A 26,928-nucleotide genomic window follows, 5' to 3' on the forward strand; every position below is an offset into this window, starting at 1 on the left:
CAGCGTACCAAAAAAACTGAACATAATTATGTTAGAGCACATTTTAATGGCTGAAGTCATAAAAAGCTACAAACCCAAATTAAATTTGCTGACCAAACTGGTTGGATAATCAGTGTACTAAGCCTATTTGTCACATTTCACAGGTGATCTAGGGACTGGTCATTTGCCTGCCTGAAACCTAGTGGATAAAAATAAGTGTTTATTTTAAACATTTAGACTATAAGGTGATTGATAGACTTCAACAAATGTAACACTGAGAAAAGAGATTGTTTAATAATTTATTTCATATTTATTTGAATTAAAAAAGCTACTTTTTGTAATGTGTGTGTGTGTGTGTGTGTGTGTGTGTGTGTGTGTGTGTGTGTGTGTGTGTGTGTGTGTGTGTGTGTGTGTGTGTGTGTGTGTGTGTGTATGTGTGTACCTGGTATTCATCACGTTGTGGGGACCAAATGTCCCCACAAGGATAGGAATACCAGTAGATTTTGACTTTGTGGGGACATTTCTTAGGTCCCCATGAGGAAACAGGCTTATAAATCATGCACAATGAGTTTTTTTGAGGAAGTAAAGGTATGCACAATCTCCTGTGAGGGCTAGGTTTAGGTGTAGGGTAGGTGTAGGGCGATAGAAAGTACGGTTTGTACAGTATGAAAACCATTACGCCTATGGAATGTCCCCATAAAACATGTAAACCCAACATGTGTGTGTGTGTGTGTGTGTGTGTGTGTGTGTGTGTGTGTGTGTGTGTGTGTGTGTGTGTGTGTGTGTGTGTGTGTGTGTGTGTGTGTGTGTGTGTGTGTGTGTGTGTGTGTGTGTTTTCACATCACCTGATTTATTTATCCTAGACCTGCAAGCAATACTATTTTTAAATATTCATTTTATTTTATTTTATTTCATTTTATGTTCTTTTACTTTAGAAACTGCAAGCTAAATTTTTAAATATGTATTTAATGATTCTTTCTGTCTTTTCTTTATTTTTTATTTTATTTACTTAAAGGCAACAAATTTAAAAATAATAAAAACAAATAAAAGCAACTAAGAAATATATTACAACACTTGGTTTTGATTGGTCATTTGCCTGCTTTAGATCTAATGCACCCAAAAATATAATCAAATATAAATATAACTTTTGAACTGTGTGTTTGAAAAACTTCAAGCAAAACACTGGGAAATAAAAAGATTTCTAACTGTAATCTGAATTTAAAAAATATTTTAGTACCAGCAAGCAAATCATTTTATTTGTTTATTTCTTTGTTCATTCATTACTATTCATTCAGATATAATAGTTTGGACTGTGTTTGAAAATTTTCAACAAGTGTAACACTGGAAAATAACACAATTTCTAAAATTTCGGAAAAAAAAAAATTACCCTACAATGTGCAAGCAAAGTATTTTATAAAATATTTAAAAATTTATTTTTTTACTCACTCTTTTATTCATTTATTTACTTACTTAACCTGTATACTTAACATTATTTACAAAATGTTTTAAAAATTAAAGCAATAAAGGTGAACAACACTTATTTTTGACAGTCCCTATGATAATCGACTTTCATAGCTGTGGTAATCTCATGTTGCTCGTATCACTTTATTATTTTCAAAAAGTAATGTCATTTATTTATTTTCTGTAAAATAAGTGGAATACTGTCTGGAATGACCGCAAAATAAACCCAGGCTTACGTCTGAATCATGGCTCTTCCTGTGGACAAATGTCTAGAATAGATGAACTAGGTGCTGGACGTATTAGACAGGGCCTTGATGTTCCTGCACGTGTGGCTGAGCGCTGATACCCAAATCACAGATGGCAGAGGCTCAGAGGGGGCTTGTCTCAAGCCCCAAAGCAGAGCAGAAATCCCAGGCACACGGGGCAGACAGAGAGGCCCTCATGCAGCGTAAAGCAGATCTCCCCACAGAGCGCCAAAGGGAATCTCTCTACTCCTTCCCTTCACTCCGTCTAATGAGATTTTAATGGGCAGGTCGGCTGAGGCCTGCAGAGACTCGAGAGCTCACAGAGGAGTGACTAGAGATACGGTCCCAACCAGAACAGAGCACCAACGGAGCTCTACATCAGACGGCAGAGATATTTAATACCTTATTTATTACGTTCTCATTGAGATTTAACTTCCAAGTTCTCCGAGCAACATTGATCGAATTCTGATCCTCGTTGATTTGCCACAAGAAGGAATATCTCAAGTCTCATCCTCTGAAGGTTTCAATGAAGTTTCTTTCAGCGCTTTCTAAGACTCCTCTGTGGCTCTCACTGATGTTTTAATGATATGTGAATGGGTAAAGTGCCCTCTAATGGCCAAACCAAGGAACAGCACAATACAAATATCTAATACAGCATAAGCTATCAATTTTAATATATCACAGGCAAATCACACAGTTATTTTCTTAACATTCTATTTTAACACTGTATTTACAAAAATAATATTCAACAAATTTTTGAGTATCTGCTGTTTAAAGGTGAACTGTATGGAGTACAAAATTACATCTGCAGGACAAAAACATGTTAAAAATGCTAAGGTAGACGCTAGTAGATATTAATATACTACTGAATACATTGTTTTGCTAATTTATGCTGTCTAAACCATGGAAAAAACGTGTGGAAGCTGCTAAATCATATAGAGAACGACTAAGTAAGCAGTAAAGGGTGCAATATTTTGACAAACTAAGGTTAATAGGTGGTAAAGATGCATACAAGCTGTATTAATTAAAATATTAGCCTAATATTTCACCTACCTGACTGGAAATGATAAGAACAAACGAATGTTGTCAAGAGTTTTGCCCTAGAAATCTGGTCAACCACAAATGCCTTTTGTTCCTCAGACATTTTTTGCACTCTTCTTCTTAATTTGTTATAACTTTTTGGCAGTCTATAGTACTCCAAATTAGTACAGCCCAAAACATGACAATAACTGACCATTTTCAGCAGCACTAAGCAGCAAAATATGTTTCATTCACTTTCAGTGCAGAGCAATATATCCGATTGATGATGCATTGCGAAACCACTCTATAGAATGTTGACTCATATACATGGTTTTTACCTCATATATTGTGCAGATTTATTATAGGCTATTTATCAAATAAATTAATGTCAAAGACTTATGCATTCTCTCTGTCTACATTATGAAAACTGGTAAAACAAATACAAAATATTATAACAGTGAAATTCCTAATAGTAATTCCAACAATTTCAAATTGCAATAATGTTTCCCTATTAAAACAACAGCAGTTGAGTTGTGCATTTATTCAGCAACCACAATCACAAACCATATAGTCGAGATTTAATGACAGAACACAGACTGGCATAGTCTACATTTTCATTTAAGCTGAACATCACACATTGAGGCCCGGTTTCAGAGACAGGGCTTAGACAAAGCCAGGATTAAGCCAAAGTTCAATTTGGACATTTAAGAAATTTTTATAAACATGCCGGTGTGCATTTTAAGACAAAAAAAGGCACTGATATATTTTAAGATCAGTTAGTGCAATTTTTCTTTCAGTTGAAACTGCTCAGACTTACATTTTAGTCTAGGACTAGGCTTAAGCCTTGTCTGTAAAACCAGGGATGAGATTGCTAAACTTTAGCTTACTTGTTTGTCATGTCTTCAGATCATCGTTGGCACTTCCGCAATAAAAAGCGAGCATGTGGTTGCCAGATTGCAAAAATTAAGCAAAACACCAGGCAGAAAATGTATCCTTTTAACATAGAAGCTCTGATTTGGGGATTTAAACTCTTGATATCTGGCAAACGCAAACATGAACAGATGTACAGAAGTCTGCAGAAGTTCACTCTAACAATTTTTTATATTTTTTGAAAGAAGTCTCTTATGCTCACCAATGTTGCATTTATTTACAACAATAAGCTGAAATATTTGTATTTTAATATATATGAAATGTATTATTCCTGTAATGTAAAGCTGAATTTTCAGCAGTGTTCAGTGTCAAATGTTCCTTCAGAAATCATTCTAATGCTGATTTGCTGCTCAAGAAACATTTAACATTATTATTAATGTTGAAAAACAGTAGTGCTGTTTGATATTTTTGTCAAAACCTTGATATATTTATTCATTTTTGCTTTACACACATGGGAACTTTAGCACAGAACCGATGCTATATGCGACAAAGCATTTTCTCATTCTACACCACTACTTTTTGGAAAAGCTACACAATTTCTAAGCTACTAAACATGTAGTTAGTCATGTCACTACTTCTAGTTAGCTAGTCTTCAGCTCTGCACTGAGAATTAGATATTTATGAAGCTTCAGAAGTGGAGAATATGTTCCTACTGTACGTGACCTCTCTCCAGAGGGCTATGTGGTCCTGAGGGAGAAAGTGAGACTGATGGCCTGAGGGATCTAGAGATCCAGCAATGTTGATAGAGGAAAATGACCCTCACCACTCTCTCCTTCACCGCACAAAAACACAGGTCAATCATACTGACTCCCTCTTACATCAGCACAAAGCCGACACGACCTCTGATGTGAGATCATAAACAGCCTTTCTAACTCTATTTATGCTGTTCTGTGTATACCAATAGTTTTTAAAAGACAAAGAAAACTGTGTTTTGTTGCACCCACACACATGCATATAATCACAGAATATTATAAAGGTATAATAATAATAAGATTAGTATATGCATTCCACCGTTCAACTGTTTTTGCATTAAATTGTTTTATAAAATGTTTAAATGTTAAAAATTAAAATATATTAATATAAAAAAAAATTACAAAACTGTTTTCAGTGTTGATAATAATAATAAATGAGCAGCAATCAGCACATTTGAATGATTTCTAAAGGATTATGTGACACTGAAGACTGGAGTAATGTCTGCTGAAAATTCAGCTTTTCCATCAAGAATAAATTACATTTTAAAATATATTCAAATAAATTAAAAAAAATTAAACTGTAATAATATTTCAAAATTTTACCAAATATCATTATATATATAAAACAAATCAATTATTTGTATATAATACTATTAGTATATTATTTTAATTATTTATCACTATGCTTCTGTTTTTTATCCTTTTTTATAGTTTTTGGTTGGCTTTCTCTCGGTTACATCAGATTCCTTGTGCCTCCGTAATACAGTCCTGTAGCCTCACATCTGTGGAAAATACAAAATGTGCATAGGACCCATTTTTGTCATTACATGAACTATAGTCAAAGAGAGCCATGAAAGTCATAACACAGAATACCTCCCCTGGTGCAGCCCTCCCTACTTTCTATTGGGATCTTTTGTCTCGGGTGTCAAAGAAGACAAAGAAGAAAAATGGCTGCCAGCATTCGCCCTCTTGCCTTCATAACTAAAGAGCGTACAGTATGACCGAAGGGACACATTTAAACCTCCTTCATCACCCAAACTACACTCTTGTCCTAAACCTTTAGGTAATAGAGAATAGAAGGAGTGGAGGACAGTATAGTCACATTTGTCACACGGATAACAGCTATGATTTCAAAATACACCTAATATTTTGTAAAATCAGAGAGCTTGCTCAGTGGAACCCATTCACAATTGGCCACAAGAGACATGTTAACATTAGGCATAAATGGTAACTTCTCTATGCTGATCATGCGTGAATGGATCATCCAAGATGGATGATAATACCAGGTTAAACTGGGCCATTTTCAAGTCCCCATACTGTATTACACTACTGTTGATGTGCTTTTTATTTTACACACCCTTATAATATTTCTAACCCATGATTAGAAATACACTACCAGTCAAAAGTTTTTGAACAGTAAGATTTTTAATGTTTTTAAAAGAAGTCTCTTCTGCTCACCAAGCCTGCATTTATTTGATCCAAAATACAGCAAAAACAGTAATATTATGAAATATTTTTACTATTTAAAAAAACTCCTTTCTATTTGAATATATTTAATATTGATTTCAAAGCTGAATTTTTAGCATCACTACTCCAGTCACACAATCCTTCAGAAATCATTCTAATATTCTGATTCGCTGTTAAAAAAAACATTTATTATAATTATGTTGAAATAGAAAGTTCAGAAAAACATTTATCTGAAATAGAAATCTTTTGTAACATAATAAATATCTGTATCATGTATCAGTGTTTATCACACCTGAGTTCAGTTTCTCTAGCCACAACCAGGCCTGATTACTGCCACACCTGTTCACAAACAAGACATCACTTAAATAGGACCTGCCTGACAAAGTTAAGTAGACCAAAAGATCCTCAAAAGCTACACATCATGTTGAGATCCAAAGAAATTCAGGAACAAATGAGAAAGAAAGTAATTGAGATCTATCAGTCTGGAAAAGGATATAAAGCCATTTCTAAAGCTTTGGGACTCCAGCGAACCACAGTGAGAGCCATTATCCACAAATGACGAAAACGTGGAACAGTGGTGAACCTTCTTAGGAGTGGCCGGCCGACCAAAATTACCCCAAAAGCGCAGCGACGTCTCATCCAAGAAGTCACAAAAGACCCCACAACAACCTCTAAAGAACTGCAGGCCTCTCTTGCCTCAGTTAAGGTCAGTGTTCATGACTCCACCATAAGAAATAGACTGGACAAAAATGGCCTACATGGCAGAGTTCCAAGACGAAAACCGCTGCGGAGCAAAAAGAACATAAAGGCTCATCTCAGTTTTGCCAGAACACATCTTGATGATCCCCAAGAGTTTTGGGAAAATACTTTTTGGGAAAATAGTGTGTGTCTCATTACATCTGGTGTAAAAGTAACACAGCATTTCAGAAAAAGAACATCATACCAACAGTAAAATATGGTGGTGGGAGTGTGATGGTCTGGGGCTGTTTTGCTGCGTCTGGACCTGGAAGACTTGCTGTGATAAATGGAACCATGAATTCTGCTGTCTACCAAAAAATCCTGAAGGACAATATCCGGCCATCTGTTCGTGACCTCAAGCTGAAGTGAACTTGGGTTCTGAAGCAGGACAATGATCCAAAACACACCAGCAAATCCACCTCTGAATGGCTGAAGAACAACAAAATGAAGACTTTGGAGTGGCCTAGTCAAAGTGCTGGCCTGAATCCTATTGAGATGCTGTGGCATGACCTTAAAAAGGCGGTTCATGCTCGAAAACCCTCCAAGATGAGTGGGCCAAAATTCCTGCACAGCGCTGTAACAGACTCATTGCAAGTTATCGCAAACCACTCATATCCAATCATATCTTGATGGAAGCATTGCCTTCTCTGTCATTACTTTCCCTCATTCATTCTGAATTACCCCCCACCAAACCCACGGCATGCTTTAGGGGGACTGTTAAAACTTCCTGTTTGTTGACTCCCTCTTACATCAGCACAAAGCCGACACGACCTCTGATGTGAGATCATAAACAGCCTTTCTAACTCTATTTATGCTGTTCTGTATATACCAATAGTTTTTAAAAGACAAAGAAAACTGTGTTTTGTTGCACCCACACACATGCATATAATCACAGAATATTATAAAGGTACAATAATAATAAGATTAGTATATGCATTCCACCGTTCAACTGTTTTTGCATTAAATTGTTTTATAAAATGTTTAAATGTTAAAAATTAAAATATATTAATATTAAAAAAACTTACAAAACTGTTTTCAGTGTTGATAATAATAAGAAATGAGCAGCAATCAGCACATTTGAATGATTTCTAAAGGATTATGTGACACTGAAGACTGGAGTAATGTCTGCTGAAAATTCAGCTTTTCCATCAAGAATACATTACATTTTAAAATATATTCATATACTGTATAAAGGCTCATGCTTTAGGGGGACTGTTAAAGCTTCCTGTTTGTTGTAGCGCATGTCTTGAGTTGAAGACGAGCGTGGTTGTGGCTAATCTTGAATACATTGTTTATTCTCTATTCACATACATTTCAACTGTTTACTCACTGTTACTTGCTTTAATGGCGAATTTGTGTCTACCTTTGAGTTCAGGTGAAGACACGTTCGAGCTGCACTCGGTGCAGGTCGAGCTGGAGGCCGTGGAGAAGCAGATCCAGGGGTTGCTGACCAGGCAGTTTGAGTTGCAGGAGAGGAAGGCTGCACTCGAATTTGCCCGGGTAAGTATACAGCGCGATACTAACACCCTCATCACCTCTACTCCGTGTGCTTCTCTGCACAGGTCCGGCGCACCCAGGACGCGATCCTCCCAGATGTCGTTCACTCCGGCGCCGGGAATCCACGGACCCTGGGTGCAGCAGCAGCGGAAGACGCGAGCCAGGCCCCGGGCGAGGACCTCTCCCCCTCCGCCACCTCCGGTCTTCGAGATCTCCACCCGGAACCGCTTCGCTCCCTTCCGCGAGACGGAGCGCGACGCTGTGATCGTCGGAGACTCCATCGTCCGGTACGTTCGTGCTAACTTAGCTAACAGTAAAGTGCACACTCGCTGTTTTCCTGGTGCTCGCGTTCTCGATGTTTCTTCACAGATACCTGCCATCCTGAAGTACTCTTACTGTCCAATCTATAAAGACTGTGTCTGTTCCTCGAATAGTAAGGTCAAAACAAAAATTTAATGCAGGATCTAGAAAAAATCTAATCGTGATTAAACCAGAAAAATGCACAATAAATGAACAAAAACAATTTTTAAAGCTTGGGCTCCTAAACATTAGATCACTCGCACCCAAAGCACTTTTTGTAAATGAAATGATCATGGATAATAGCTTTGATGTACTCTGCTTAACTGAAACTTGGCTAAAACCAAACGACTATATTGGTCTGAATGATTCTACTCCACCAAACTACTGTTATAAGCATGAACCCCGTCAGATTGGTCGTGGCGGTGGTGTTGCAACAATATATAATGATATTTTCAATGTTACTCAGAAAACAGGGTACAGGTTTAATTCATTTGAAGTACTTCTACTTAATGTTACTCTGTCAGATATGCAAAAGAAATCTCTCCTATCTCTTGCTCTGGCTGCTGTGTATAGACCTCCAGGGCCGTATACAGATTTCTTAAAAGAATTTGCAGATTTCCTCTCAGACCTATTGGTTAATTTTGATAAAGCGTTAATTGCTGGGGATTTTAACATTCATGTTGATAATACAAATGATGTGTTAGGACTTGCGTTTACTGACCTGATAAACTCCTTTGGAGTCAAGCAAAACGTCACCGGACCCACTCATCATTTTAATCATACACTAGATCTAATTATATCGCACAGACTTGATCCTACTGATATAGATATCGTACCTCAAAGCGATGATGTTACTGATCATTTCCTTGTATCGTGCATGCTGCGTATTACTGATATTAAGTATATAGCTCCACGCTATCGTCTGGGCAGAACTATTGTTCCTGCTACCAAAGATAGATTCACAAATAACCTACCTGACTGATCTCAGCTGCTCTGTGTACCCATAAATACAAATGAACTAGACAAAATGACTAGTAACATGGGCACTATCTTCTCTAATACACTAGAAGCTGTTGCCCCCATCAAGCTAAAAAAGGTTAGAGAAAAACGTACTGTGCCATGGTACAACATTAATACCCATTCTCTAAAAAAAGAAACTCGTAATCTTGAATGTAAATGGAGAAAAACTAACTTAGAGGTTTTTAGAATTGCATGGAAAAACAGTATGTCCAGCTATAGACAGGCTTTAAAAGCTGCTAGAGCCAAGTACATCCACCAACTCATAGAAAAAAATAAAACAATCCAAGGTTTTTATTTAGCACAGTGGCTAGATTAACAAATAACCAAATGCCACCTGACCTAAATATTCCTGCACAGTTTAATAGTAACGACTTTATGAATTTCTTTACTGATAAATTAGACAACATCAGAAATACAATAACAAATATAGATACTACGGCAACTGATACTTCAGCATTATTCATTACACCCAAAGAAAAACTGCAGTGCTTTACAACTATAGAACAGGAAGAATTAAATAAACTTATCGTCGCATCTAAACCAACAACATGCCTATTAGATCCTGTACCCACTAAATTACTAAAAGAGTTATTACCTGTAGCAGAAGTACCGCTTCTTAATATTGTTAACTCATCGTTATCTTTAGGTCATGTCCCAAAACCATTCAAACTAGCGGTTATTAAGCCTCTTATTAAGAAACCACAGCTAGACCCTAGTGAATTGGCAAATTACAGACCCATTTCTAATCTTCCATTTATGTCTAAAATTTTGGAAAAAGTTGTGTCTGCTCAATTGTGCTCCTTCTTGCAAAAGAATAATCTCTTTGAAGAATTTCAGGTTTCAGGCCCCATCATAGCACAGAAACTGCACTTGTAAAAATCACAAATGACTTGCTACTTGCGTCAGAAGGCTGCGTCTCATTGCTAGTTTTACTTGATCTTAGTGCTGTATTCGACACTATAGATCATGACATACTGATAGATCCAAAGCTATACAGGTATTCAAGGGCAGGCTTTAAGATGGTTCAGATCATACCTGTCCGATCGCTACCACTTTGTTTATTTAAATGGGGAGTCATCGCAGCTATCACCAGTAAAGTATGGAGTGCCACAAGGATCTGTCCAAGGTCCACTACTATTTTCAATTTACATGTTACCCCTTGGTAATATTATTAGAAAATATGGGATTAGTTTCCATTGTTATGCTGATGATACTCAACTATATATTTCAACAAGACCAGATGAAACTTCAAAAAAATGTGTTAAAAATGTGAAAGACTGGATGACCAATAATTTTCTACTATTAAATTCAGATAAGACCGAGATATTACTTATTGGACCAAAAAACAGTACACAGAATCTCTTAAACTGCAATTTGCAACTAGACAGATGTACTGTTATTTCCTCTACAGTTAAAAATCTGGGTGTTATATTAGACAGCAACCTGTCTTTTGAAAATCATATTTCTCATGTTACAAAAACAGCATTCTTCCATCTTAGAAACATTGCTAAGCTACGGAACATGTTACCTGTCTCTGATGCAGAAAAGTTAGTTCATGCATTCATGACGTCTAGACTGGACTATTGTAATGCACTACTAGGTGGTTGTCCAGCTTCTTCAATAAATAAGTTACAGATAGTCCAAAATGCAGCTGCTAGAGTCCTTACCGGATCAAGAAAATACTATCATATTATCCCAATTTTACGGTCTCTACACTGGCTACCTATTAGGTTACGTATCACTTACAAAATATTACTTCTTACCTATAAGGCCCTTAATGGTTTAGCTCCTGCATACATAACTAGTCTTCTACCACGCTACAATCCTTCACGCTCCCTAAGGTCGCAAAACTCTCGACTTTTAGTAGTACCTAGGATAGCAAAGTCCACTAAAGGAGGGAGAGCCTTTTCACATTTGGCTCCCAAACTCTGGAATAGCCTCCCTGATAACATTCAGGGTTCAGACACACTCTGTATGTTTAAATCTAGATTAAAGACTCATCTCTTTAGCCAAGCATTCACATAATGTATCTCAACGTTGTACTTCAGTTACATCTGATCAAATGCACATCAACATTCTTCAGCTTGGGCAAAACACATAATTTTTGCTTGGTTGGAACAGCAGCTACGCTAATTATTTCTCTATTTGTTTCTCTGTTTCTGCCACGGGATTTCCATCCCGTGGTAACTAGGAATTACACAAGATTCAGACGGGATTCAGAAGAAGAGATGATGCCAACCCCCCAGAGGACCGCCGATGATGCCAGCCTTGAAACAACATACAGCACTACACAATTTTTCTACAAGTTTGATTGCAACACATAATCATTACTATTAGTGTTCATCATCTGTTTTTGATTACACCATTACTGTTTTTAATATTTATGCCATATGTACATCGACTTAACATACAGTAGTCACCACTAATAAGCTACTAAATATATTGTAGTAGCCTACTTTTTTTTTTTTTGTACAGCTGCTTTGCAACGATTTGTATTGTGAAAAGCGCTATACAAATAAACTTGAATTGAATTGAATTAAAACTCAAACACCAGCTGTAACTTTACCTGAAACACATGAAAAGCACTTACCCTCCACACAAGAAGGCTGCGCACGTGTCGTACCAGCCACCTGACCAGGGAAACAGGAGCATTTCACGGTCTGTGAACGTTCCTCTATCTTGTTCTTATTGCAGCACCGGTGGATGGCCACCACCTCACAGGTTCCCTGCTTCACCTGGTACGAAGCTGAGGAAAAGGGACAGAAAAATAAAAAATAAAGATACATTCTCTTTTTTCCTAGTAAAGCTTGTTATAAATATATGCATAAAAATCAAATGTTTGCTCAAAGCAAACACAGATAACATGCTGCTCTTCTGTTTCCCAGCTAGAGAAATTGCAACATTATGTAAAGTCTGTTCTTTCACTTAGCAGAGCAAGACAGCAAGAGATCACGAAAGGAAATGCCAACTTAATTTGTGTATAGATGTAAATAAATAGTTATTTAAAGGTTTGCTCATGGATGTAACCCTAACATTTAATAATAATAATAACCTACCCAATATAAGAAACAACATCTATTTTTAATGAGAAGCAGCTTAAGGGCTGCCAGGTCCAAGTCTTCGCTCTGTTTCTTTCCCACTTCCCCTAGCCGTACATACATAATGAACACAGGGCTCTATTCTTCAGCTCAGAGTGTAAATAAATCGCTTGAGCATTGGATTTTATTTCTTTTTTTTACAGCCAGTCTAACATGAGTGCTCAATTACTGCCAAAATTTGTCTCTAAGAAACTCAGGCTCCTCTATGCAGTGAGGTGTGTGAGTATCGGGCAATGCCTCATTGTAGATGCAGTATGGTAATACGAATTGCTGAAATGCATTACGACATATTAAGAGCCGTTATAACAGGTGGCTGTGGAAAATAACATATCCAAATGATTTAAATCACAGTGTGGATGAAGTTATCAAATACCATTAGCATTGCTTAAATACAAAAGTAACTAGTCAGTCTGTGTTTACTGATAAATTTATATGTGGCATAACCATCTGCCCTGCTGTCACGAAAGAGAGCAAGCAGGCGATGTGGATTTGAGTTGAACATTTATGAGTTGCTTTTTTCTCTTGGGACATTGCTAGCCAACATTCATTACAGGATGGAATCAAGGGCCATTCACACAGAAAAAAAAAATGTGAGATGCAGTGCAAAACAATAATAAAAAAAGGTCCAAAGATTTTTTTTTTACTGCTAAACTAGTGCATATTTACAGTGGAACACAAAAACACATTCTGTGTGAACGACTCCTAAGGTCAGTCTGAAATGTGTCTGATATTTAAGAAAAGAATGGAGTGACCAGCAATGTCTAAAAATACATTAAACATATTCCACTGACACATACCATATTTTTAATACACAACAGTGAGAAATGCAAAAGGTCAGACTATATATTGCCTCCTACAAAGTTCCCACTTATAAGTTCAGAAGTGCTTTTTGCAATGTGATATGCATTCAAGTGATTTAGGCAAGAAAAATATAGATGTGTGACACATCAATTTTATCTGGAAAAAGTGTCTGTGATGTGATTTTGTATATGAAGCATTACGATATTTCCTAAAAATAAAAAAAATAAAAAATATAAATATCAGATGAAAAAATAAACTTAAAAGTACTTTAGAAAACTAAAGATGATTCCTTGGCAACTTACTGAACAGTTAAACTGTTAAACGCTTTTTTTTAGAAAAATACTTTGGTTTTTCAGCATTTTTGTGTATTTGAACTCTTTCCAACAATGACTGTATGATTTTGAAATCTATATTTTCACACTGAGGACAACTGAGGGACTCATATGCAAATATTACAAAAGGTTCAAATGCTCACTGATGCTTCAGAAGGAAAAACAATGCATTAAGAGTCAGGGGTGTAAACTTTTGAATGAAATGAGGATGTGTAGGCCTACATTTTTTTAAATATTTTGCTTAAGATAAATTTACCCTGATCCCATGCATTTTGTAAGTTTATTTTGGTAAATTAATTAACATTTTGCAGATTCTACAAGGTGTATGTAAACTTTTGACTTGTAAACTGTATTTTATAATTTTCATGTTGCAACAGAGAATTATGGGAAGTGTAGTTATGAGAGTTGCTCAAAAACTGGCTTAAATGAGAAGTATTTTATGCATTTGATTTCCATAGTTAAACTCTTTAGCAACCATTAAATCAGATCATTATAAATCATAAAATGAATAAACAATTTAGTCAGAAGGCAAATTACAAATTATTATGTACAGCAACAGTTAGATGAAAAATTCTGCCATGATTCTATGATTAATTTGTAAATATGATTAAATAAACTTTTCATTGTAGTTCTTGTATTAAATCCGGCAAAAATAAATCAATTAATCAATTAATTAGTAATTAGTAATTAGATTTAAAAGAAAAAAACTAATTTATCATACAGTTTTTTTCTGAAATTAATTGTGATTAATCCCACCTAATATTAAAGTTATTAAATATACTTTTATATTGCAATAATGTCACATTCAATCGTCAAATGAATGCAGAAACAACATAAAGACAGTACATTTTTTATATTTTTTAAATATTATTTATGACTGAAGTATCACTGATACCAATATAACTGATGTATCTAGGAAGTTGTTCTTTTTTTCTAACATTTAACCATTGACTAAAGCCATTCAACATTACAGTATAATTGAGAGCTATTAGACTTAAAAAAAATAACAACTTTGTATTTAAGTGAACTTAAAACAATCTTCACATAAACCCATTATTAAGTTATCAAACACTAAATACTAAATTAAATATAGATGAATTCTTAAAGCTACAAAAGTTATTAATTTCCTTCCTTTTCTTTTGTTCTTTGATTAACAGACATCTGTTGGAATAGAAGGATATTTGGCTGCTATTACTTTAAGAGCTGCCGCTGCCGAATGTAATGCAGATTCACTGTTGTTCTACAGAAGCTCCTCGTCACCTGGACCTTTCCCATGCTTGTTTAACTAGCGCTTGTCGCTAAAGCCAAGTTGGAGTCCATGTCTGAAAAGTCTCCCATTTAATGTGATCGTAAAGACGTTCTGTGTCTAAATAAATGCAATTCTTGTCCAGAAAAAAAAGAGACAGAAGCAGCAGTTGTGAGTGCGGTGGCCAACCCTAGCCCCGCCCCCTGCGTTAAATATTTTTAACGCCGTTAAACTGGAAAAAATAATCTTCTGCATTAACGCGCTAATTTTGACAGCACTAATCTCAACTAATATCAAATTCTCTTATTCTTTTAAATGAACACTTTTACTTTTTTTTCTGGACATAAGCTGGCCACAGTCGGCACACACATACACACAGAGCAACATGGTGGTTTCCATTTCATCAGGCCGTGAACTCGCTCTCCCGCTATGATGTGGAGTTTGTTTGACAGCTTCCTCCTGGGAAAGGTGATTCTCCTCAGCTTAGAGAGGTCTCATTCTTTCTACTCTCTTTTCATTTCCTCCTGTACTCACCCCTCTGCCTTCCTCCCCTGAGGCTCCACGTGTAGCCACATTACCCCATCACCCTGTCCTCTCTGTCCAACACAGACCCCGCCGACTGGGCTTTAATTAGAGGAAGCGTGTGGAGTCCAGGGGGCGAATGCTTACAGGCTGGATGGCCGTGTGCGTGCCGCTCAAGAGCTCGCCGCGCTCCGTCTCTGTCAGCGCCGACATTGCTGGATAAACAACAGATAAGGGTAGATCTCTAACTGTTACTATGACTGACACCACGGGGCCTCATGTAGGATGCAGCATGGGTATCGGAGAGATAATGAATGATGGATAGTGTGCTTCTGTTTTCTGGAGACGAGGGAGTGGGGAAGCTTTTTGGTACGAGAGGCACATGTGTGAACTTTATCTGAAAAAAGTGTCTGTGATGTGTGATTTTGTATCTGGAGCATTACAGTGTTATCATTAACTAAAGCTATTACAAATAATTTTTGCTAATTAAAAAAACTAAATATAAATATTAGCTGAAAAACTAAAACAAACATCTGAAATTTGAACCCCATGCAAATTCTGACTTAAAGTTACTTTTATTCAACCAGCAAGTTTTTTTTTTTGACCGGATTTCTCCCAAAAGATAATAAGACGATGTACAAGAGGCATCATTGTGGAAAAAAATATATTTCTCAGCTTTTATTTACATTTGAACAAAAAGTGGCATGTCCAAAATTATTTATACCCTTTGCAGACTGTCACAGTCTATGGGAAAATCCAAAGTTCTATACCATTCCAAATAGTCCAGGCTGTTCTGAAGCATCCTAATTACCCTGATTCATTGGGAACAGCTGTTTTAATCAACTCAACAGGTGAAAAACAGAAGCTCTCTGCTGTTGGTTTGTGGACAGTCATGGTTAAGACAAAGGAGCTCACTGAGGACCTGCGGCTGCGTATTGTGGCTGCTCACAAGTCAGGAAAGGGCTATAAGGCCATATCTAAATGTGTTGAAGTTCCAGTGGCTACAGTGCAAAGTATTATTCAAAAATACAAGATGTTCCGCACTATGAAAAATCTCAGAGGACGTGGTCGGAAGCCAAAAGTGACACCTGTGCTGGCCAGGAGGATAGTGAGAGAGGTAAAGGATCACCAACAAGGCCATCCTCATGAATCTGGGCTCTGCTGGTGGCAACATCTCAAGGCAGACAGTCCAACGAACACTGCACACCGCTGGGTTCCACGGACGCAGACCAAGGAGGACACCACTTCTGCAGATAAGGCACACAAAAGCCCGCTTGACCTTTGCAAATGCTCATCTGGACAAAGAAGAAGACTTCTGGTCTTCTGTTTTATGGTCAGATGAAGAAAAAATTTAATTGTTTGGCCACAATGATGTAGCCTTCATTTGGCGTAAAAAAGGAGAAGCCTTCAACCTTAAGAACACCATCCCCACTGTCAAACATGGTGGTGGGAACCTAATGTTTTGGGGGTGTTTTACAGCCGGTGGACCAGGGAACCTAATCACAGTAAACGGCACCATGAAAAAGGAGCAATACATCAAAATTCTCAACAACAACATCAGGCAGTCTGCACAGAAACTTGGCCTTGGGCACTAGTGGACATTTCAGCACGACAACGACCCAAAACACACAGCAAAAGTGGTGAAGAAATGGTTAGCAGACAAAAACATTAACATTTTGCAGTGGCCCAGCCAGAGTCCTGGCTTAAATCCAATTGAGAATCTGTGGAAGAAGCTAATGATCAGGGTGATGGCAACCTGAAAGAGTTGGAGCTCATCGCTAAAGATGAATGGGCAAAAATACCAGTGGAGACATGCTAAAAGCTGGTCAGCAATTATAGGAAAAGTGTGATTGCTGTAATAGCCAATAAAGGCTTTTCTATTGATTATTGAGAAGGGTATAAATAATTTTAGACATGCCACTTTTTGGTTCTTTGCACCATTTTTCACTATAAATATTTTGAACTGAAGTTTTTTGTGAGGGGAGAGATTTTACACGTTTTTCAAGTAACGGTTATTCAGATCAGAGGTTTTTAAAGGTTATTTAAATCTGTGATTCTCAAATGGTTTGGGTTCAGGGCCCAGATTTTACATTGGACATTAAATGGTGACCCACACAAATGCACTGTGACCAATGTGAACATTTGCTTTTACTTTGCACAACTTGGTTCTCTTGGTTTTCAAGCATGAGGTTACATCCAACAGCCAGTCCACTACTATTAAATTAACCTGCAATAGACTGAGTTTATACAACATTTGATGGCAAAAGATTTATCACTATTCAAAAAAGATTTATCAGCGTTCTTGTATCTCAAGAAGCAGCATATTGAGTGATGGCAAAGTCATGAGTGTAGTTCCCTGGGACTGCATGAAGTGATAAAATATGACTTGAATGAAATGAAGATGCTTTGAATAAAAGCATCTCCAAAACATAAACAACCATCTAAAAGTTTGGACATTTTAAAGAAATACTTTTATCCAGCAAGGATGCATTAAATTGATCAAAAGTAGGAGTAAAGACATTTATAATGTTCAAAATATATACAGTCAAGCCCGAAATTATTCATACCCCTGGCTAATTCTGACTTAAAGTTACTTTTATTCAACCAGCAAGTTTTTTTTTGACCGGAAATGACACAGGCTTCTCCTAAAAGATAATAAGACGATGTACAAGGGGCATCATTGTGGAAAAAAGTATTACTCATCTTTTATTTACATTTGAACAAAAAGTGGCATGTCCAAAATTATTCATACCCTTCACAACAATGAACAGAAAAGCTTTTTTTGGCTATTACAGCAATCAAATGCTTCCTATAATTGCTGACCAGCTTTTTGCAGGTCTCCTCTGGTATTTTTGCCCATTCATCTTTAGCGATGAGCTCCAACTCTTTCAGGTTGGAGGGTCTCCTTGCCATCACCCTGATCTTTAGCTCCCTCCACAGATTCTTAAATGGATTTAAGTCAGGACTCTGGCTGGGCCACTGCAAAACATTACAGTTTTTTACAGACGCTAGGACACATTTCTCAATACTTAGGTCACTTTTGCAAAACTCTTCACACAGTGAGCACAACAGAAGTCTATGTGGGCTAAACTGAGGATCAATTATCATTGTTTTGGCACAAAATGCATTCAATGACTACATCTCTCAAATTTCATGAATTCTTTTCTCACTCAGACACAACAACTGCCAAAAATCTTTGTACGTACAGGACATTTTGCACATGATTACATACTGTTTTCAAAACTGTTAAACTTATGTTCAAAACAATAACATAATGCAAAACTGAATAAGACAGCAAAATTCAACAGCAATATTTTATTGAAACATATTTCAAATCTAAAAATGCAGTAGATTTGCATTACTATTGTATCTGTATCAGTGGATGGTGTGTATACAAATTCTTGTATTTTGGAATTACTTAGTGTAAAAAAATAAAAATAAATAAACAACATAAAATATTGACGAATTCTGCGTCATGTCTGATTCATTCCAGTAACATATATTGCAGTTATAAACAATATATATTGCAATTATAAACAGAGATGTGTCCTTGTTTTACACAAGAAAACAATGTGTAATGCTACATGTTGTTAGTGTTTTTTAGGTCATTGTTTTGTGGGTGACAAAGTGTGCTTGTCGGCTGTCAACCTTTGCTAGTGTTCTGGAAGAATGAGTTTATTTGAGACCTGAATAAAGTGTTTTGGTAGTTGTAGTGCATTTTGAATGTGAAATGAACTGCTTTGCCAAGCTGAAAGTCGGTTAGGATAATTGTGTGAAGAGTTTTGCAAAAGTGACCTAAGTATTGAGAAATGTGTCCTAGCGTCTGTAAAAAACTGTAATGTTTTGTCTGCTAACCATTTCTTCACCACTTTTGCTGTGTGTTTTGAATCAGAGTAATTAGGATGCTTTAGAACAGCTTGGACTATTTGGAATGGTATAGAACTTTGGATTTTCCTATAGATTTTGACAATTTGCAAAGGGTATGAATAATTTTGGACATGCCAATTTTTTGTTCAAATGTAAATAAAAGCTAAGAAATACTTTTTTTTCCACAATGATGCCCTTTTGTACATCATCTTATTATCTTTTGGGAGAAGCCTGTGGCATTTCCGGCCAAAAAAATACTTGTTACTTACTTAAAAATAACTTTAAATCAGAATTTGCCAGGGGTATGAATAATTTTGGGCTCGACTGTATGTTTCAAATAAATGCTGTTTTGTGTGTGTGTGTGTGTGTGTGTGTGTGTGTGTGTGTGTGTGTGTGTGTGTGTGTGTGTGTGTGTGTGTGTACCTGGTATTCATCACGTTATGGGGACCAAATGTCCCCACAAGGATAGGAATACCAGTAGATTTTGACCTTGTGGGGACATTTCTCAGGTCCCCATGAGGAAACAGGCTTATAAATCATGCACAAGGAGTTTTTTTGATGAAGTAAAAGTGTGCACAATCTCCTGTGAGGGCTAGGTTTAGGTGTAGGGTAGGTGTAGGGCGATAGAAAATACGGTTTGTACAGTATAAAAACCATTACGCCTATGGAATGTCCCCATAAAACATGTAAACCCAACGTGTGTGTGTGTGTGTGTGTGTGTGTGTGTGTGTGTGTGTGTGTGTGTGTGTGTGTGTGTGTGTGTGTGTGTGTGTGTGTGTGTGTGTGTGTGTGTGTGTGCGTGTGTGTGCTTTCTATTTATCAAAATAATCCTGAAAAAGTATCAAATTTTCTACAAAAATATTTTCAACAATCATATATACAAATGTTTCTTAACCATCAAATCAGCATATTAGAATGATTTCTGTAGGATTATGTGACTTTAAATGCGTAATGCAACTGAAAATACAGTTTGCCATCACAGAAATAAATTACATTTTAAAATACTTTAAAATAAACAATCGTTTTGGAAATTGTAATAATATTTGACAAATGAATAAATAAATGCAGCCTTGCTGAACATAAAAGACTTTTCGACTCAAACTTTTTAACGGTAGTGTACATATAAATATATTATGCTGTTAAATTTTTCATGAGCATTTTCACAATCCACCAGATCCACCAAAGCACCTGCTTATGAAATCACTAAAACTTTTTGATTCTAATTGGAACTTATTTTACCAGTGTAGCTTCTCTGAAAGTGCAGCATGAGTTCCAATTTGCACGTGCACATGTGTGAGTTCTGTTCGCCCAGTTAGTGTGCAGAGAAGCAAGAGGTTGCAGGCTCAGTGCTCAGGGGAAGGCACCCCATCACCACCAAACCCCAAGAACAAAGGCCATACTGCCTCCTGCTGGCATAATGGGGTCACGGAAAAGACATAAGCACCAAGCGTACACATCCCACGTCCTTCCTAAGTAGCTCGCTTACTTTCAATGATACACTCATGCACAACCTTTTATATACCATTACCAGTCATTTACAGTTAAATTGATGAGCAATTTCCTACTGTGCAGAGAAATCACAACCAGAGCCAACCAGAGGATGAAGGTCTCACACTTCGCACTATCACTCATGTCTTACACCTTCCTCGCACACAGGCAGGCGTCACATCTTGGGCACTCCATCTGACACATCTCAGGGCGGCCCTGAGGACTACAGCAGCCGTCAAACCACAAAAAAACGAGCATAAAAAAGGTTTAGATTGCTTGTAGACGTGGCATTAAGCTAATAATGACTGAACAGGCATGGAAAATTTGTGGTGTATGAAGAGCTTAAACGCATCTGAATAAGCTTTTCTCTGTATCTGTCTCTTCTTACACTCTTGGCAGCAGAAGTCATTTGTAAAATTCTCCGCTGCACCATTAAGCACAGTGAGCAGACTCCGGGGATAATCGTGCGTTTTTTTTGCGCGGCTTCTCCTCCAGGACCGCGGAGCTGGAATTAAGCGCTCGGCGTTCCACCATTGCCATCTTGTTCTGGATTTTAAAGCGCTGTTATGATGGTCTCAGAGTAATAAATCTCAGATCAGCCTGAAATCAAATAAGATTTCAAGCATGGGTAACTGTCTCTATCCCTGTGGCGGACGCATCTGGGTGTCGAGCTAAACACCATTACCTTGAGCTGATGGGGCAGCCAGGCGATTGATATATTCTGACAGCGCGAGGCGGGTGAGCCTTTGTGCGATTTATGAAGAAGCATGTCTTTCTGCTGTCAATAGCCGGCTGGTTGTCAGCACCGAAAGGGCAGACATTTTGTGACTCAGTTTGAGGGAACTCGGTTGATTGTGATGACAATGAGTGCAAAAATTATGCACTAAGGGTAGGACTGTCAATATAACGTGTTAATTTAGTGAAATTATATTTTTTTTAAATGTGCTAAAAAATAACAATCCTGCTCTCTGACGCAAAAGACATCACATTACATCTCTCTAATTAATTCAATTAAACATTTTAATCAACTGACAACCCTAATTAAAGTGACATAAAGACTGGAACAGTGAAACTGTGATATTAACTATTATGAAAACAGAAATGATTTAAAAAACAGCAACTTTTAATCAGCTTTATCTCATTTTAACAGTCTTCAGTCAAAGCGCATTAGAAGTTCACTTTTTTTGGTTTGTATGGTTAGGTGTTCCATCCAGGCCTCTCATAAATATGTCTTTGTCTAAAACTTACTTAGCATGAGTTCTTGTCTATGAAAAAGTGGTAATATTTTAAGAATAAAGTCGAAATGACAAAAATTAAGTCAAAATATTATGAGAATAAAGGCAAAATGTTTTGAGAATAAAGTCAAAATATATCAACAACAAAGTGTTTCGAGAATAAAGTCAAAATTTAGAGAATAAAGTCAAAATTACGAGAACAAAGGCATAATATTTCAAGAATAAAGTCGAAATATATCGACAATAAAGTCAAAATTATGAGAATAAAGTTGGAGTGTTTCAAGAATAAAGTCAAAATTAAGAGAATGAAGTCAAAATTGTGAGAATAAAGGCAAAATATTTCGAGAATAAAGTAAAAAAGAGAATAAAGTAAAAATATTTCAAGAATAAAGTTGAAATTTATTGACAATAAAGTCAAAGTTATGAGAATAAAGTAGAAGTGTTTCGAAAATAAAGTCAAAATTAAGAGAATGAAGTCGAAGTTATGAGAATAATCAAATATTATGAGAATATAGGCAAAATATTTTGAGAATAAAGTAGAAATTATGAGAATAAAGTCTAAATATTTCAGTAATAAAGTGTAAATATATCGACAATAAAGTCAAAATTATGAGTACAGGGTAAAAAAGTTTTGAGAGAATGAAGTCGAAATTACGAGAATAGTCAAAATATTACGAGAATATAGGTAAAATATTTTGAGAATAAAGTCAAAATTATTTCAATAATAAAGTCGAAATATATTGACAATAAAGTCAAAATTATAAGAATAAGGTAGAAGTGTTTCGAGAATAAAGTCAAAATTAAGAGAATGAAGTCGAAATTACGAGAATAGTCAAAATATTACGAAAATATAGGCAAAATATTTTGAGAATAAAGTCTAAATTAATTAAGTCGAAATTACAAAATATTATGAGAATATAGGCAAAATATTTTTGAGAATAAAGTCAAAATATTTCAAGAATTATATCAAAATATATCAACAATAAAGTCAAAATTATGAGAAAAAATGTTTAAGTGTTTTGAGAATAAAGTCAAAGTTAAGAGAATGAAGTTGAAATATTATGAGAATAAAGGCAAAATATTTCAAGAATAAAGTAGAAATTATGAGAATAAAGTCAAAATTAAGGGTATGAAGTTGAAATTACGATAATAAAGTCAAAATATTTTGAGAATAAAGTCGAAATATTTCAAGGATAAGGTCGAAATATATCGACAATAAAGTCGGAGTGTTTCAAGAATAAAGTCAAAATTAAGAGAATGAAGTCAAAATTGAGAGAATAAAGGCAAAATATTTCGAGAATAAAGTAAAAAAAAGAGAATAAAGTTAAAATATTTCAAGAATAAAGTCGAAATTTATTGACAATAAAGTCAAAGTTATGAGAATAAAGTAGAAGTGTTTCGAAAATAAAGTCAAAATTAAGAGAATGAAGTCGAAGTTATGAGCAGTAGCGTGTTTAGGCACCACGCAACCCACGCAAATGCGTGGGGCCCCGTGATCCAGGGGGCCCCCGGGGAACCCGATTTCTTCCGATGGAAATCGATAACCGGACATTTTTGTAACTGGTTTAATACCGGACTACTGATAAGCTTTAGGACATGCAATACTGTTATCTATACCTGCGTTGTTTTGTCTCCGTATACTTATTTGTTAATTGCGATTTAGAAACTGTTCTCATAACCGGACGCGCCTGCCGTGAGAGGTTTGGTATGTGCAGCGGCACCGTCTCAATCTCTGTCCGGCGCAGGTAAAAGAATTTTAAGGTGAGGTGCAATTCATATTTCTTTATTAAATAACTTACAAAATAATTAGAAAACTTTCTGTCAGGCGTTATTTTACAAACAGCACGAGTGAATCTCCGCAAGCTTTCCCTCTCAAAATGCGCAAATGGCTTTAAATGACCACATCGCGTCTGCACTGTAAGCAAGCTGCACACTGCACGTTTGAAACAGGAACTGTCACAGTTTACATGCATCGCCACTAAAGTTTATAATTTGCCTTTCTTTTCAAGTTTGGCCAGTATTTAAACCATTCAGCACTTCTGCGCTCTCAAGAGACAATGTGCTCATAATTGGCCTATTGTGAAAACAAAAGTAAACATTTAATTACATATTAAAAAAAAAAAACTCAACCACTCCCTCCAACAAGAGTCACCTAAAAGGGGAATTCACCCCAATTTCAAAAATGAAAATCAGGTACTGAATCAATGTCTGTAGAAATCCTGATGGGAGTATCATTATAAATAATTCTAGATTTTAACTATAAGCCTTTTTTATCTTGTAGATTAAATCAGAGATGAAAATGTCCTTAAAAGAGGGACACTTTGGAGTAATCACAATCACGCCTCCTTCCTGTGGAAGTCAGTATGTTAATTTCATTACATAAAAATAGCTAGGGCCGCTATAATTCTCTGTTCCAGTGTTGTGCTCCTATGCATATGATGTTCAAACATGTTGTGGTATGCCGAGGAAACCTCTCTCTCTTTGGAGAGCATTTTTATTTTTAAAAGGTGCTTTATGTGCCATTTTCTGTTTGTTTAGAGGAATTTGTAAACTGCAAGAATAAAATAACTTAAAATTTTCAACATCTTTTTACATTATTTATTTTTGCACCAACTTATAGAAAGTTGTATAATGGCATCAATAAGCAGTATTGTATCAGTAGTGATAAAATGTAAACAATAGGCTACTCATCCCTACCACAGAATCATTTGCAAAATCCACCTAGGGGGCCTACCCGGGACCACTTGCTAAGGGCCCCTGGTTATGAGAATAATCAAAATATTATGAGAATATAGGCAAAATATTTTGAGAATAAAGTAGAAATTATGAGAATAAAGTCTAAATATTTCACTAATAAAGTGTAAATATATCGACAATAAAGTCAAAATTATGAGAATAGGGTAAAAAAGTTTCGAGAGAATGAAGTCGAAATTATGAGAATAGTCAAAATATTACGAGAATATAGGTAAAATATTTTGAGAATAAAGTCAAAATTATTTCAATAATAAAGTCGAAATATATTGACAATAAAGTCAAAATTATAAGAATAAGGTAGTAAGGTAAGGTAGTAATAAGTGTTTCGAGAATAAAGTCAAAATTAAGAGAATGAAGTCGAAATTACGAGAATAGTCAAAATATTACGAAAATATAGGCAAAATATTTTGAGAATAAAGTCGAAATTAAGTCGAAATTACAAAATATTATGAGAATATAGGTAAAATATTTTTGAGAATAAAGTCAAAATATTTCAAGAATTAAATCAAAATATGTCAACAATAAAGTCAAAATTATGAGAAAAAAATGCTTAAGTGTTTCGAGAATAAAGTCAAAGTTAAGAGAATGAAGTTGAAATAGTATGAGAATAAAGGCAAAATATTGAGAATATAGGCAATATAGATTTTTATTCTGATAGTGTAAGTAATTTTTACTTAACCAAGAAAATGTGAATGAGATATGAATTTAAATTTAATTGAAAAAAAAAACATCACTGCACGCCACTGATGTACATATATAGTGTATAGCTTACTCATATAAGCTAAAATAGATTATGGGATACTATAACACTATCACTGATATCATTTGATAAAACTTGTTTTTAGACTATAACAGCATCCCTGTTTGAAAAAACATGGGCAACAGCGCTGTGCAGAAATATTTTCCATCTTACTTTTTTCCTAATTTAAAAGATATTTGATATGTGGATTTCATAAAATAACACCTCATGTGACGATTGGCTCAGCATTCAAGAAAGAACATGCAGTTAGAGATGAATGTCTACGTCCATGACAGAAGAAAATGTGCAACGTGACATAAAATGAAACTAACAAGCTTTCTAACAAGAACACCCGTAACGTACTACCTGAGCCCGGCTGACATGTTCCACACACCTCCATTACTCAGACCAGGTAATAGCTCCAGGTTAGCTGTTGTTTTTAATTGGATGTGTCAAATGTCATCACAGGCTTGAACAATGTTGCAGAGACGTTTGAACTTGTGTGTTTAATCTTTGTGTCATGACTGTAAGAACAGCCAAGACTGACAGAGACCAAAGCACAGCTCACATAACACAAATGAGGTCTCAGAGTGGGTGGCCTTTGGCTCCAGGCGACTCACTTTGACACACTGTATGTAGTGTATGGCGGCTGAAGCAATGGGCAGGAATGGTTCGTGTAGGCATGCTGGTGTATGTGCGTATACTCATTAAATGCAATGCGCATTGGGACTTTTCTGGTCTTCGGTGTTGGCTATATAAGGGCCTATTACAGCGGACAGGAACAAAGGCAGTCGCTCGCACGCTATTGTCTCTATTTACCTGCAAGCATGGACAAGCATGACAGGACACGCAAGACAAGAAAAAGTGGTTGTTAGTTATAGTGTCTGGTTTCAGTGTCAACCATCAGTCAATGGCCCTTGCCTCGTTTGGGTGAGATTCAGACCATCCATTCCCATTAGTGTCCATGTTTCCACAGGAGAACTTTACAAATGACCCATTACTGCTTCTCATTCAGACACATGAGGGGTTAGTCCTGTACAGGCATTTATAGAGCTTCAGAGCCACCATGTGGCCACAAATGACACTGCACGGAATAACTGGCTTTTCTCAAGGTATACTGTAGGTCAGATGTGACAGAGGCTGTATATATATATATATAATATAAAATAACATAATAAAATAAGAAACAGTGTATATGGTTAGAAAATATTTCTATTTTAAATAAATACTGCTCTTTTTAACTTCTTAGTCATCAAGAATCCTGTTTCCAGCACTGATAATAAATCAGAATATTAGAATGATTTCTGAAGGATCATGTGACACTAAATAGTGGAGTAATTATACTGAAAAATTCTTGAATGAGCATAAGACTTTAAAAAACATTACAAATTACATTACAAATCTTACTGATCCCAAACTTTAAAATTATACTTTAATTAGCATAATACTATTACAGTTTTTTACAATCGTTTTTGCACTATTAACTGAACCTTAATG

The 26,928-nt window shown here is 36.0% G+C and overlaps 1 protein-coding gene across 1 annotated transcript in view; it reads right to left on the reverse strand.

The window, feature by feature from the left end:
- Positions 1–26,928, reverse strand: part of tafa4b (TAFA chemokine like family member 4b) — a 52,970-nt gene that overhangs the window by 15,083 nt on the left and 10,959 nt on the right. Inside the window, exon 3 of the mRNA XM_073826093.1 lies at positions 11,940–12,095. Within this exon, the coding sequence (XP_073682194.1) occupies positions 11,940–12,095 (156 nt within the window). The remainder of the gene's footprint in view (positions 1–11,939; positions 12,096–26,928) is intronic.

Source organism: Garra rufa, chromosome 20 (assembly GCF_049309525.1).
Source record: "Garra rufa chromosome 20, GarRuf1.0, whole genome shotgun sequence".
NCBI lineage: Eukaryota > Metazoa > Chordata > Actinopteri > Cypriniformes > Cyprinidae > Garra > Garra rufa.